At 36.1% G+C, this 14,486-nt stretch overlaps 1 protein-coding gene across 1 annotated transcript in view; it reads left to right on the top strand.

The window, feature by feature from the left end:
* Positions 1-505: 505 nt before the first annotated feature.
* Positions 506-14,486, top strand: part of LOC129747036 (dynein intermediate chain 3, ciliary-like) — a 37,763-nt gene continuing 23,782 nt past the window's right edge. The window contains exon 1 of the mRNA XM_055741050.1: positions 506-1,209. Within this exon, the coding sequence (XP_055597025.1) occupies positions 826-1,209 (384 nt within the window). The 5' untranslated portion in view covers positions 506-825. The remainder of the gene's footprint in view (positions 1,210-14,486) is intronic.

Genomic DNA, 14,486 nt, shown 5'->3' with positions numbered 1-14,486 from the left:
TGGCTTAACCACAATAATAAGATAAAATAAAAGTTTCGAATTTATTGAACAACCTGTAAACTCTCTGGAGCCACTTTTTCGAAACCAGCATCATTGTTATTGTTACTTTGTTAAAAATTTCTTATCGAGGCCTAAAATGATTTGAACACCCTAGTAGTTTTCCAATATTTATGAACTTCTTTGATATAAGAATCATTTTATTCTGCAAATTGTGAATGAAAATTAAAGAAAAAGGAATAAGTGTTAAGGATGTTATCATTCCCTCAAACCTTCCTCCCACCAGTGAATCACGCGATAACTGCAGATGACGTTCGATGTCCAAACAAAGGCTCAATACTCCAAAAAAAGGGAAGCCAGAGAGTAAAAATTTTACAAAAATTCAATCAAATCACTTCCCCTCCGTGCAATCGATTTAACAGCCCAATAATCATGAATGAAATTGAACAATGCAGCTCTCAAATCGTGTAACCGAAAAGTTCATCGTTTCATTCAATTAGAGTCGGTGCTCGGGGGTGGTCTTGTTTTGTTCGTTCGTATGATGTTAACAGTCGCGGAGCAGCAAATCAAACTATTTCAACAAGGGGGCGCGTCTGTGGAAAGCTTGTGAAAGAATTTGTAAAACACACACATGTGATTTCGAAACGATTCTGCTGTCGTCTGGTCAATGGTTATTCGTGAAGCGTTGCGTGCGTGGTTACAATTACGATCTGTTGTTGACTCGTGAAAAATTTCGGTTGATCTTTTAGTCGGTGTCTTCGAGGAAGTTGTTGGATTATTATTCATAGTGTTTTGGTCTCAGCAATTGTTTAAACAAAAATTAGAATCATGAAAGTGGACGCCAATATAAGTACGAGTCAAATGACTCAAAACTGGACCCGGTACATGGTTATGACAGATACCAAACATCTGTGGAAACCGATCGAGTTGCAAACGGAAAATGAAGTGCTGGCAAATGTTCCGGCTGATGGGAAATTGGCGGCAACATTCGAGTCAGCCAATCCCATCGATAAGCCGGTCCAGAGCACGGCTTCGATTCTCAACACTCCGGTTTGGACGGTCCACAATGATTTGGTGAACAGTGGAATTCTGCATAACGAGGGTGGCTGGCCACGGGATTTGGATACCACCGATGAAGAAGTTACGGCGCGTTACCGTCGGAAGCAGGAAAAGAGCGAAGCTTATCTGAACCAGATGAAGGGACTGGCGAAGGTAAACATGATATCTCAATTATGAACTTATTAAATCGTGAAATGACTAGGTACTTTAAATGTTTACGGGATCTAGTTTGGATATTTTCAAACTGTTAAAAAAGTTTAAATAAATTATTTTCATGCATGAACGAATTTACCCTCTAGACGGTCTAAAAAATTCGCATAAGCTTAGTTTTATGATTGCAAACAACTACAGGGGCTAAGGAACTTGACTTTCCCAACCAATTTTCGATTGAACCTTAATCCACTCTTCAGTGTCATTATGACACTATTGGAAGTTTGGTGGCTTGTAACTTTATTCGGGTGCATCCAAATAAAAAAAAACTTCTGGGACTCTCAATGAATCCTAGAAATATTTAATTTTGAATCATTACTTTTTTAAGGACGCACCCTGATAAGCCAGACCAAAAACTACCTAATCAGACCTTGATTGTAAATTTAACACTCCTCGCTTAAAATCGCAATATGTCTCTTATTTCTCGACTGATTTGTATTACTTTTATAGTTCTAGAAACTTCGTTATGTAACTCAAATATGTTTCTCAGACAATGTTTCGCTACAACACTTCAGTTTTCCGTTTCACATCCACTTTTGGAAACGAACAAGCAGTTGCTAGCGGTAGTTTGTGAATGTCCAGAAAGTATATCACATTTTTATTTATCACTAGCTGACCCGGTGTGCTTTGCTACCTCTTCCATGGAAATAAAAGTTAGGCGCGATAAAATAATTATAATTTAAATATACTTCCTTTCAAATTGAATTTCAACATTATTTAAAGCGAACTTCTTTTCATGGCATCTTAGCTTCTAGATTGTTGAAATTTTGTCATTTTTTAAAATTAATTTTGTATGTGAGCCTCCTTTTTTGGATTTGGACGGGTTTGAAACTATTATAAAAACAATTCTCGGTCTCGAAAATTGCTACACACAAAATTTCACGTTGATCGGTTCAGAAGATTCCGAAAATTGTTCGAATTGTATAAAATTTCTGGTAATTTTTTATCGAAGGAGGGGGGGGGGGGAAGAGGGGTTCTTATTATTTGTTTGAAAGTAGTACAGAGACTATTCCCGGTCTCGATAAGGGTTATACGCCAAATTTCGGTTCAGTAGTTTCTGATAATTGTGCGAATTGTGTCTAATTATTGTTATTTTTGGAAGGGAGCCCCCCCTTCTTTGGATTTGGAGGGATTTTAAAGTATTATAGAAACCATTCCCGGTCACGAAAATGACTACACATAAAATTTCATGTCGATTGGTTCAGTAGTTAACGAAAATTGTTCGAATTGTGTCATTTTTTTAAAAATTTTGTAAGGGAACCCCCTATTTTTGAATTTTGAGGGGTTTGAAAGTATTAAAAAATAATTCCCGGTCCTGAAAATGTCTACAAATCAAATTTCGCGTTGAACAGACGTAGGAACTCGACAGACAGACAAACATTCATTTTTATAAATATACCAGCTGATTTTACTCGGCCTTACTCGGGTTTACACAAATTATAAACCATAATGAATCGTTTGACTTTTCGAAATTTTGGAAGCTTTAAATTCATCATTATAAGAAATTGACCCAAGTTTGGCCAAGTAAATTTTGTTAGTCTTTTTAAAAATTTTATTGAGATTATCCGCTCTGTTTATCGTTTTCAAATTATTGAGATAAATATTCTTATGAGGTTTCGATTGAAAAAAATTTTGAATAATTTCTCTTGAATGCTAATTCATCCTTTCACGACAAACATTAATTACATCCATCATTTTTTAGGAAGCTTGAATAGATTTGTTCCTATATTTTTTCTTCAAATAATGAAACTGTTTTTTTTATCTTCCGTATCCCCTACCTAATGAAAATCTCTGTTGGAGATTATCCCACTTTTCATATTTTATTTACTTAGAAATTTCTAAAAAGACTTCTGAACTTTGTTGAACCATGATAAAAACTTACTTTGCTTGTTTTCAATTGTATGTGTGTATTTTTTCGCTATTTTAATTTACACTGTTTTATTATTAGTTTACCTTAAATGTTGAAAGCTCACTAATAGTTTTTTGAAGTTATAGAAAACAGATCATCTCTGAACCGAATTCATCAATTCAATTTTTCTATTCTCGGGCACAAACATCCCATTAATTATTTTGGAGAGTAATCAATGTTAAATTCCAAGATATAATTTGTTTGAATTCGCAGTACTAAAAAGTTTTACAAAAAAATTTCTCAAAATTGGATGGTTGAATCGACTACATTGGTCATCAATAATAACTCAAAAATTAGAATTTGGCCAATGAAATTGAAGTATATAAAATTCAAAACCTCAGATTTAATAATCTAATTAATTTCTAATCCCCCGTTTCAATTCCTCGAAGGCTATTGAAGCTCTGAAATCGCAGCCTTGGCCTTATAACTCGGAATCTAACTAATTTTTCTTTCTCTATAAGGATTTCCACAAATATGAAAATGTATGGAAATGTGTTTTTCAGCACTCATTCCGAACTCAGCAGAAGAAGTCAATTCTTTGTTCACAGTTCAGTTCACTGTTTGTTTTTGTAGACCCTCAAAGCCCCCCAGCAGCGGTAAAGAGCACTTTGAAAGCCACTACAATTTTACACAATATCGGTATCGATTTTTGAAAAGGGCATACACCCCAAGACCTTTGTTTTGAGAAAAACACATTCCAAGTTTCAGAAAATAAAATCAATTTCTTATTTAGCTGCGTACAATCGTTTTCCTAAATAAGTCGCTAAAATGCTTTCAAATTGATTTAATTTCATCTCCTGATCGATAAATATAGCTTTTCCGTACTAATTACTTCAAAAAATTAATAAATATAACTGTGGGCCCTTTCACCACAGACATGGTGCTGCCATTTTATTCATTCGCCAAATTGGAACGCTCTTTTGAATTGCGAAATGACTGTTCGCCTTTTGGATCACTCATTAGAGAAGCAATATTCAAGCAAATTTCGGCTTGAAAGCGGGTCCAAATGATCACATTAACACAATAGCACATTCAGCGATTTTATAAATACTGATTTGTGCATCTCCTCGTCCTGGAAAACAAATTTCAATGCCCTTTTTCTATCTCGAAATAACTATTGGCCTTTTTGTTAGCGACGAAATTTTGAGGGGAAATGGGCGAATGAACTGTGGGATTACACACTCATAAAAAAGCTATTCGCCTTATTTAAAAAATTAAATTTCACTTCACTTCACGCATTTATGTGATTATCTGGATTTGTTTACAGTTGGCGCAATCGCCGTATTCAAAAATCGATACCGATATATTCCTTACAGATTTGTAGTAATTTTCAATCCAACATGTAGGCTCATTAGAGCAGGTTCACTGGTGTTGGGAAAAAGTGGTAGAAATTTTGATACTTATGGCACATTTTAAAAATTTTGCAATGCAAAAACATTTTCAAGATCTGTGGACTTCTAGTTTTTTTTACAACACGTGTTGTATTTTCGCATGCTGTGATGCAAAAATAGCAATATTTCTATCACATACGGCTGAAATAGAAACAGTGTTGTAAAAAAATACAACGCCCCAAGATCTTGAAAACATTTTTGCACGGTAAAATTTTCAAAACGTCAAAATATCTACCACTTTTTCCCAACACCAGTGAACTTGCTCTTATTGCATCTAAATATTTCGTATCGATACCACGTGCTTTAAACAGCAGAAGGAAAAAAAACATCCGCCAAAATTTCCCCTTTCAAATTTTTAATGCTTAGCAAGCTTTGATTTGCTATCCAGTACACGTGAACTCTGAATAGCATAGCATAGCATAGCATTGGGTGACTACACACATCTTGCATTGGCTGATACATGCGGTACAACTAATTATCAAGAACAATACAAGATGCCAAAATGAGTATCTGGATTCAAAACTCATTTCAAGTGTTACCATTGAAAATCAGTGTAGTACTACAATGCACACATCGACAAGTCAATGTAATCATAGTGGGGATAATCTGAAACAGCTAAAGAAACTTTTTTGGTGCAGAGAACTCATACGACCCAGGATGCTGTTTTCAGATAGGAAGGGGAAAGGTTGTTTTATAGGAAATCCTACTTGGCAGATAGGATTGATGAAGAATTTAAATACAATTGCTAAATCATATAAGCTTATAAAAAAAGAGAAAACAGGAACGAGCTCACCAATCTGTAGACAATTGTAGATGGACATCGTACTATACAAGATACGCTGTGAAACACTTTTAGTGAACCTACATCCTACATAATGAATGCAGATCGCATTGCAAAAAAAAATCTTCAGAGGATAGCAGTAGTTAGAGTCAAAAACACACTGGCGATGACTGCGTGGAAGCACTACAGCAATTCGTCTGAAGATATCAATTTTTGTATTGTTAATAATTAACTTATTTTTCGCGGTATACATTCAAATTTATTAAATGAACATTTTAAAGCTGGAATTTTCCACTACACTAAGTTTGTGATTTTCTTCGTTTCATGGTCTCATCTATTCAAACTACACTTCCGGTAATTTTGCTCTCATAAAAACCGTGCATCGTTTTTTTAAAGACTCACATACGGCATAAAAAGCACTTTTACATCCCGTTAACACTGAATTCTGTTGATAGCATAAAACAAAATAAACGATCGTCTTTCCGGAGCTAGCGGGAAGATCCGCTAATTGAAATAAATGCAGCTATTTTACTCTAAATTTCCCGAACAACTTGCGATTTTTTTTTCTCTGCATCTTAGTTGTTAATAGCTTCACCATGTTTCACCATTATTTTGTACTTGAAACTAAAAATTGATTAGATTTTTAATCGAATTCACCAAAATTTTTTATTCGCGAAAAAACGGACGGAAAAAACACGACGTCGAAAAAACCGTACACGTGAACTCTGAATGGTTGCTACTAATGCCCGGCCCATGGTGATGGTGAAAACAACCCACCAAGGGGAAAAAAGTCGGTTGACAAAATGGGTGCCATGACTTTTGCTTCGTGAGAATTAAATAGAAAGTTGTATGGTTAATCCCTTTTATCAGGTGGGAGGGGCTCAGATCTATCACTAAAACCTGACCCTGGTTCAACTACATCTCTGTACCGAATTTCAGGCTGATCGGTTAAGCGGTGTGGATTTGTATAAGATGTATTAATAATGGTACTGTAAAACGGGGTAAGATTGATCTTTTTTTTCAATATTTCGCGAAATTTTTTTCTGTTAAGGGTGTGACATGTTTCATATTTTTAAAACCAATACTGGACCCTAAAAAACATGGTTGAATAAATTTATAAGACTACTTTAAATTTGATTTGAAAATTGATTTCGTCTTTGTTTAGAACTTGATGCTTTGAGGTAACATTGATAAGTCTCTATTTTTATGGTTTTAACGATTTTTTGTATCATAAAGGGTACAATTACCATTATAATATTTACAAATGCTAGTTTATCAATTGCAAGCCAGTTCTGAAAAAACTCAAATGATATAAAATTAATCATGAAACACTATAAAATACTCAAAGATACTAAATTTGTAACTTTTGGTCCAGTGAATTCTGAGATATACAATGCTGAATTTTGGTGATTCTTGGTTAAGATTTTTTCTTCTTCTTCTTCTTCTTCTTACATTTTTCTTTTCAGCATATTATCTGTTACATATTATCATGCATTGCAGATTCTACTACGGCCAGGCCAACCATGTGATGAAAACCGCGAAAGATACAGGAACAAGGGAGGAATGAAGCGTGGAGATCCCTACCAAACGCTTCATATGATATTGTGCTAAAATTTAACACTATTGTATGTTTGGTAATTGGGATAAATCTGGGACGAATAAGGGTTAAAAGAGTAATTTTAAAAAGAAACGATCTCACCAAACTCCAAAAGTTCCTGCTGGTGCTATCTCCCTATTTTTCCTGGTTCCGATCATCTTCAAATTGGTTGCATTCAAATGTTCTCACCATCACTGTTCCCTCAGTTTCAACCGCCTAAGATCAACTGCCAATTGATTGTTCGCTTTAACCTTAGACTCTGTTCTCAAAAAACAAATACGAGCCGATAGTAAATGTTGCTCAGACCTCCAGTTTGTTTTTTTTCGTTCTTCTACTCGGAGAAATCTACATGAGCATTTACCCTAATCGATTGATGCACAATCACAAGATCATCAAAATCCCTCCAACCGAAACTTAACTTATTTGATTTCAATTATGAAAATCACGACGACCGGAAATAGAATTCCTTTTTTTATAACCACCGATTGATTTTCTTCACGCACGATTCGCCAAGCACAACAGAACACCAAAATTAGAAATAAAAAGCATCTATTTCAATTATTTGGATGCATTTCAACCACTTGTAATATGTATCTTTCTAAACAGAAATCTCCAAAACACCTAAAATTCATCAAAATTGATATTCGCGAAAATATAAACGAGAAAACGCGACGTTGAAAAAAAACACGACCGTTCTCGAGCACGGCTTGCTGCGATCCTGGTTAAGATTTTTTCGGGGTCCAAAAAAATACTACATCGCGGTCCTTAATGTGTTAAGGCCGAACAACAATTGAAATAGAAAGAAGGACAATGATGCTGCATAAATTAAGGAGCTAAATTTTTTGACATTACTTATAAAATTTTAACTACAAAAAAAATGAAATTTTTCCTTCATTCAATTCCTTAGGCCCTCCCACTATTCAGCTTTTTTTTCCCTAAAACTTTATCATTTGATAGGGTTTCTAGCCTTTTGCCCAAGACTGGTTTACGCTTGGAAAATGTCTTTATTTTAAAAGTATCAAAAATTTACCTCAAAATACAACTTAAACTACACCCAAACTATACATGTACTAAAGAAAAAAAGTTAAACTCTCACAAAAATCAACCTGCTGCTTCTAAACGCTTAGATTTTATCAGGAAGGGTGTTTACGAGCCTTCAAAATATAGATATTTACGATTTTGAAATAACACTTTTACTTACATTTGAAAGTTTCTAAAAAAATGTAAATTTTTCCGAATTAGAAACTCAATTTATAGGTTTTAAACGTAGGAAATAGTTTTGAGATATTTTAACTTAAGGGGGGGTAGGGTCTAACACTTTCAAATAATCGATTTTTTTATTTTTTTATTTTCTTATTGTAAAACATTTCAAGAATGTTGTGTCAAATTTTCAAGTCAATTGAAGCAAAACTGTAGAAGTAATAGGCCTTTATCTCCTCCTATCTAATACTGCAAGAAAGCAAAAGCAGAAACTTTAAACGCGTTTTTCTCGAAAGCACATTTTTAAAGTCCGTGGACATCGTCATTTGAAAACTACTTATCCGATTCTTTTCAAATTTGGAACATATTTTCTACATATAAAATGCCAGACCCCAACGTTTTTCTTTTTTGTTTTTTTTTACTTTGGGGAGATTTTACAGGTGAAAAATGGCGGATTTGTTCGTGAAAAATCGTAGTTTTTACTTCAAACAGCCACAAAAATTTCATAAAAATATTTTTAAGTTAAATAAAAACGTTGGGGTCCAGGAAAACATCTATTAAAAATATTTTGCTCTGATTTTTTTACTTCAGATGATTCTGTGCTGAGATACAGTGTCCACCGCAAATCCTGTTTTCTAAAAGGCATCCTCGAAAGTGCTCGTCACCGGCTCATTTTTCAAAATTTTTCCACGAAAAAATTACTAAATGTTCTTTTAACAATGCTTTGTATAATGCAAAAAATTTGAATACATTTTTTTGAACGATAGCTCTAGAAAAAAATCGTGAAAATGGTGTTTTTTTTATACCCGATAGACCCTACCCCCCCCTTAAGACTTATTTATTGATGATGATTATGTGGACAAATTTCATGTTGATCATTGTGGAATCGTCTCCTAATCCGTTGTCTATTAATCGGGACCACGTCCTATTTTGGTTGTCCTGTAAGTTACTTCCGTCTGATGAAAACGCCGAAACACGAGTGGCTTGTTCGACCATTGCTCGTTCGTCGATCAACGGCGGTCACATGAGAGTGAGAACTCTGAAGACGTCGACGATGCGAGATGGGGAATCATACTGATGTAGAGAGACGTCTGATACTAGCGAAGAAGGTTGCCAATTTACAAGATAGCGCATTTGGCCAATACATCAACACTTTATTATCAATATCCCACAATCATGTTGATGGATTAATGGTAATTAGCATGATTTAGACATTTTTTCATCAATTTCGCTCCTGAAATAAATGAAAACGAATAACTTTACTCAGCAATATGTTTCCCTCCTACACAATGAAGATGTATCTACATGCTAAATTTGTTGGAACTTTTCTACGAATTACCCGAGGTTTTTCTCATTTTTCTCTTCAATTTGTATGGTGGCCCCCTTTCAAGGAGGGGGAGGGGTTTCAAACTTCGTAAGAATAATTCCCAGCCTCAAAAACTTCTCCGCGCCAATTTTCACGCCCGTCTGTTCAGTGGTTTCCGAGTTCATTGAGAACATACAGACATATCAACCTTTCATAAATTAGAAGATGAATCTTCTAAAGGAAACATAAGGTTGTACTTAAAATTTAACAAACAATATTCATCTTTGTGCTCTATCAAAAATTTAACTGGCACTTTAATTAATAGTACAGCTATGCCTGGAAGCAAACGGATAGGCAAAGAAATAACAATGCATTTTTATATGAACAAACCTCAAACAGAACGCAGTGTTTTCTTCTCAAACAAAAATTTCCTCTCAAAATCATTAAAGTTTAAAAGTATTTTATGAATCCTACCCCCTACACAAATGGGGTTTTCTGACCGGGGCAGAGTATTGATTGTAAAATATTTATTTGGTAGCTAACCTTGAAGCCATTGCCAGTGACTGACAGTTTTTGAACAAACGAAATTGTTTTCTAGCACAAAATTTGGCGCATTGTTCTTGCATGTTGGCAGTTTTCTGGAAGACGGACCAGATAGCATTTCAGTTGCAAGCACCAACTCCACTGTCTAGTGCTGAATTTTCGGAAGTGTTCACTTTCAGCGTGTTGCTTTTTTTGGGCGCACGTGCCAGATTAGTCCGCCAAATTCGGGGGCATGGTTCCAAAACTCGACTGGTGCTGCACGAAATGTACAGTTTCTGACACCTTCCGATGAATGATGATGGCATTGTTGTTTAGTGGAGCATCATTGAGGGTGGTAAAAGTTTTCAAAAACAGTCCTACATAAGTATAACAAATCGAAATAGTTCCGAAATGAAGGTTTCCCTTCTGGATGTCTCCCTATCGTTCTTGGCAAAAGGCAATTACCAGGGTCAATTAAAATGAGGTGCTGAGTTACTGTGAACACAGGCGATAACTATATTATGTGGGGGAGGTTTGGAAATGTAATTTGTATGCACAAAAAAACCAGAAGCGTAGTTGGGGATTAGTAGGCTGCGGCCGTGAAGGACGGGTGTGTTTTTTTTCGCTGCCAATTTTAACTCCTGGAGAAAAATTCATTTTTTCTTGTCATTTGTGCTGAAAATTTGTTCAAATGTTAGAGATTCTCAATCTGTTTTCAAGAACGCTCGGAACGATTACCACGACGTTAACAGCAGACAGTAGTGTCCTCGGCAACCAATGCAATCAGTATCAGCAATGCTTCGGAAAGTAACATCAACGCTTCGCAACAGGCCAGTTTATTATTAGCTGACCAAAAGGGCTAGCTACAACAGCCCTCGAATTCCCGATCAAGTCATGGGGATTCTGGTGAGGAGGTGCCTCATGCGGCCTTTTTTGGTTGGCTAGCAGAGCAAAATTACGAAGAACCTCGGATCGACTTTGACGGAGGGGGTGACACTAATCAAGAAATCCAAAATACCGTGTAGTGTGTACCCGAAGAGGTGGTCGGCCAACAATAAATGCTACTGCGGGATGTCTTGGGGCTCGAAGATCGTACGTGGTGAACCGGGTGGCAATGGTGCCGAACCCTTCAATTTCGGAACTCGTTGAACTTTTACGCGTCCCAAATGTTGCTGAGCAATTGCTGTTGCTCGCAAGGTGGGTGTTGTTGGTCACTAGCCGTTTCTCAAACCCTTTCACACGTTGGTCAACCCCCGGTAAGTGCAAGAAGAGTGATTGTTGGCAACTGGCGGATTTGGCTGCAGGCTTGCCCATTCCTGTCTTTTAAATATTCCCGGAAATTATCCCTTTCAACATGTATCCTTTTCAAATAAAAAAGAGGTAAGATGTAAAAAGTGTTTTTTTTTTCATATGTTCAAAATAGCTTAACTCTATTATGGGGTCAGCGGAGGGTTGGACAGGACATCAAACGATCGGAAGACTGATATGTACAATGGATTGTGGGTTCAAGCCAGCCGGAGTATCTCGACAAATTTAGAATCATGAGAAGGTTACTTAAGAACCTTTTCAGAATTCTTTATTTGTTTGGAACAGTTGGAAGGGAGTGAGATGATTCAAACCTGTCCCAAGCCAGTGGTAACGGATCCCTTGGTTGTACTGCAATTATTGTTGATGAGTTAAGCATGAACAATATTTGAACATGCGATCGAGACTTCCCGTACCGCCTCGGGTCGAAAGACCTATCAGCCACTGGTGGGTTTTTTATACATACATACATACATACAAAAAAACCAGAAGCGTAGTTAGCTTTAAATTATTTAACGAAGTAATTTTGGCGAAAATGAGAAAGTGTATTTTTTTTTTAACAAAATTCACTACCATTGCCTTAAGTTTAGTGTATTTTATTGAAAAGTTTGATAAATTCTTCGAATTTCGATCTAAAAACTTAATTTTTAAATTTTGTTCAATGTCTACTGTATGCAAGTTTATTGCTGGCAAGCTTTTTTTCCAATTTGTTACAATTTGTTGAAATTTCGATTATTTTTTTAGTATCTCCCCCTCGTGATATTTCAACCAGACTTGTAAACCATCGACATTTTCTCTGACAGTCGCACAGCCTGCTTTTATCAGTTTCATTGTCACTTACAAGCCTGATTTCAACTGAACAAATAAATATCGAATTTTAGAATTTGGCAAAACAATTTCTTATTAATGCTTGATGAATTTAGTGATTCTCCGTTATGATACCTACACAGCTGCCTAAGTGTTGGTTGTTGTCAACATCAGGGTGGCCACCCATTCGGGAAATGCGAAAAAAATGGGATTTGAAATCCAACGGGCAAAGCCGGGAATTCCTTCGAAAATTCGGGAAGTTTTGGCCCAGTGAAAGTCTGTTCCATAAATTTAGGACGAAATAGGTCGAAACAAGTAGAAATATATTGACAGTTGATCACCAGCCTCCTTCCAATTGACTTCGTCCGATTTCTACCAGGTCGAAACGGATCGTCCTGCCGATTAAGATCGGTTTCGACTAGTTTCAATTTGCTTCATTGAGCAACTGGAATAACCGTAACGAAACCGTAGTATGCTCGCAATTCTTACTCGAGATCTGTCGAGCCCTTTTAAGAAAAAAAAATGAAGAAGAATCTGAAAGAAACTATTGCAAAACGGAAGCGAGGAGAAGGCAAAGGAACCGGAGGCGAAAAAAATTAATGTGCTATCTGACGCTCAGAGAGAGCCAAGCTTGAGGAGGACGAAAAAATTAAAATACTGAAATATATCCGAGAAACAAATAAAGTGGAAAAATGATTATCAAACAAATTTTAATTAATATAAGGTCTACCGGGGTAAGTGTGGACGGTTTTTTGTATACTACAGCAAAGAGATACTACAGTGGTATCGGGATAACGGGGTGGATTTTGTCTAAAAGGACATAAACCCACCCAACTGCACTCAATTATGCCCTATCGAAAAATATTGGGCAATTGTCAAGAAGAAGATGAATAAGAATGGAAGGACGACTCGAGATGCCACCGAGATGAAGAAATGGCCGCTGATGGTATTCGACAATAAGTTCAAATATCATAAAAACCGCATAGGAATATTAAAAAAAAAAATTTTTTTTATTATTTTTTCCTTTAAAGTGTAATAAAAAACCTACATTTTGAGTACAAAACAATTCTTATTTCGTTTACATAGCTCCGAGATAGACCCGTTTTGATGCCTCAACATTTATAATGATCCATGCTTTAATTTTAAGCAATTAATATTTTTCATCTTCGGATCTCTTATAGGACCTTTAAAAACGGTTTATTTCCTTTTAATTCTAATATTTTTGATGTGTATTGAGATTATTGAAATCTAAGATTTATGTCAATAAGCAGTTTTGTATTTTTTCTGAACGATTGAAAGAAAATCACGAATAGTGACACTCTCTGGAGCCACGACTATAAATGTAACAGCTTATATTTCAAGTTCATCAGATTCACATTGAATAGTTCTTGTTGAATTGCTTTAGGAATCCAGTGGCTAATTATGAGAACGCAAATGAAAAAAACTGAAACTATCTCTAACAGCTTCAATTACCCTCTGGAGCCACGATGTTCGCACTCCATCGTTTGAAGCCATAATGATTTTTGACGTTATTCATCACAGGGCTTATGCGTTAATTTGATTGTTGAAAACGACTTTCACTAACATTGAATTAATGTTGAAGCATGCAGAACGTTTCTTAAGATTTTAACTGTAAATTAACTAAGTTAGCAATCAAACAATGCGAGCATCAAAACTTAGCCCAATCACATGAGCGGAGTGCGAAAGCCATTACCTACATCTTCTCTCGATGTGTGCAATATTCCTCGATGTTCGCCATAAAACTTTAGCTCGATAAGTGGCATTATGGCAGACTACCTTTTTCCGGCTGACCCAGTGCTGGAAATTCTTCATCTGCAAGATTCCACAACGCCTCATATGCCAAAAAAGATTAGCACTTAATTTTTCAATGTAAGGAATCATCTGGAGGCGATCGAAGTTAAACCATTGTTAGTTATTTCACTAAGAACGATAATCTAAAATGCTAATATGAATAATGAAAATCTCGGTGAAATAATAGTATTTGTATTTACCGATATTCATTGAATCAGACGAAGCAAACTTTGTTGACAAAATAGAATGACCGATAAAAAAAAAACAAGAAATTTCTCGACGAAACGCGCCATGTTGAGAGTTACCATTGTTGGTGTTGCGCTAATAGGCTGGCACACCTCGGGTTTTGGTTTCTTCTCTCCACACACTCTTCGATAACTCGCGTTGCGCTGCTTCTTGATCGTCTTGCGCGGCACAGTCGAACCGTAGAACTTGTTCGGATCGTTGCAATTCGAAGTGGTATCGATACTTTGTGGAGCGCTGTTTGGATACGTCTGTCCACTTTCGCCGCCGGAAAACAAGAGACTTGGTGATTTGTCTCGCCTCAGCAAGAAACCTCGGCTCGGCTCTGCTTGCGTTCTTCCAAAACG

This window comes from Uranotaenia lowii, chromosome 2 (assembly GCF_029784155.1).
Source record: "Uranotaenia lowii strain MFRU-FL chromosome 2, ASM2978415v1, whole genome shotgun sequence".
Classification (NCBI taxonomy): domain Eukaryota; kingdom Metazoa; phylum Arthropoda; class Insecta; order Diptera; family Culicidae; genus Uranotaenia; species Uranotaenia lowii.
This window is presented reverse-complemented; position numbering and strand designations above follow the sequence as displayed.